General features: G+C 64.0%; 1 protein-coding gene across 1 annotated transcript in view; it reads left to right on the top strand.

Moving 5' to 3' along the window:
• The first annotated feature begins 14 nt into the window (after positions 1–14).
• FRAS1 (Fraser extracellular matrix complex subunit 1) overlaps positions 15–605 on the top strand; it is a 479,756-nt gene continuing 479,165 nt past the window's right edge. The window contains exon 1 of the mRNA XM_006778222.2: positions 15–475. Coding sequence (XP_006778285.1) covers positions 400–475 — 76 coding nt within the window. The 5' untranslated portion in view covers positions 15–399. The remainder of the gene's footprint in view (positions 476–605) is intronic.

The raw sequence follows: 605 nt of genomic DNA on the forward strand, positions 1-605 counted from the left end.
GTGTCTAGCGAACTTTCAAAAGCTGCTGCAGACGCACCGGCGCGGGGATCTCCACGGTGGGGGACCCGGGAGCGGAAGGCTCCGGCCTCCGGGAAATGCTGGGTGAGCCCATCAGCCGGTGACCCGCAACTTTCCGGCGAGACCGCGCGGGAGAACGGCGCTTTGCCTCTTCCCGAGCTCAGCCCACGTTGGCGCCCTGCTTTGCTGGAGAGCTGGGCAGAGAGCGGATCGGATCCCCCGCCCTCCCGGCGCCTCCGGGGCTGGCGAGAGAGCTCTCCACCGCCTCCTTTCCCAGGAGGTGGCCGCCCGCCGCCGCCCGCCTGAAGCCCGCGTTTTGGCCGAGAGCGGGTTCTTGGATGCTGAAGGCTGGGCTCCTCCAGCGCGGGAGCCCAGGCGGCGATGGGTGTCTTTCAAGCGTGGCTCGGGGTGGCCCTCGCACTGGCGGAATTTGCAGTATTGCCTCATCGCTCTGAAGGTGAGCGGCGGCGTGTGTGTGTGTGTGTGTGTGTGTGTGTGTGACACTGACATGATAAACTGACCCAGCAAAGTGTATCCTCAAGCACCATACCTCAAGTGACCCCCCACATTATTTAAATTACCAACAA

This window comes from Myotis davidii, unplaced genomic scaffold, assembly GCF_000327345.1.
Source record: "Myotis davidii unplaced genomic scaffold, ASM32734v1 scaffold449, whole genome shotgun sequence".
NCBI classification, from domain to species: domain Eukaryota; kingdom Metazoa; phylum Chordata; class Mammalia; order Chiroptera; family Vespertilionidae; genus Myotis; species Myotis davidii.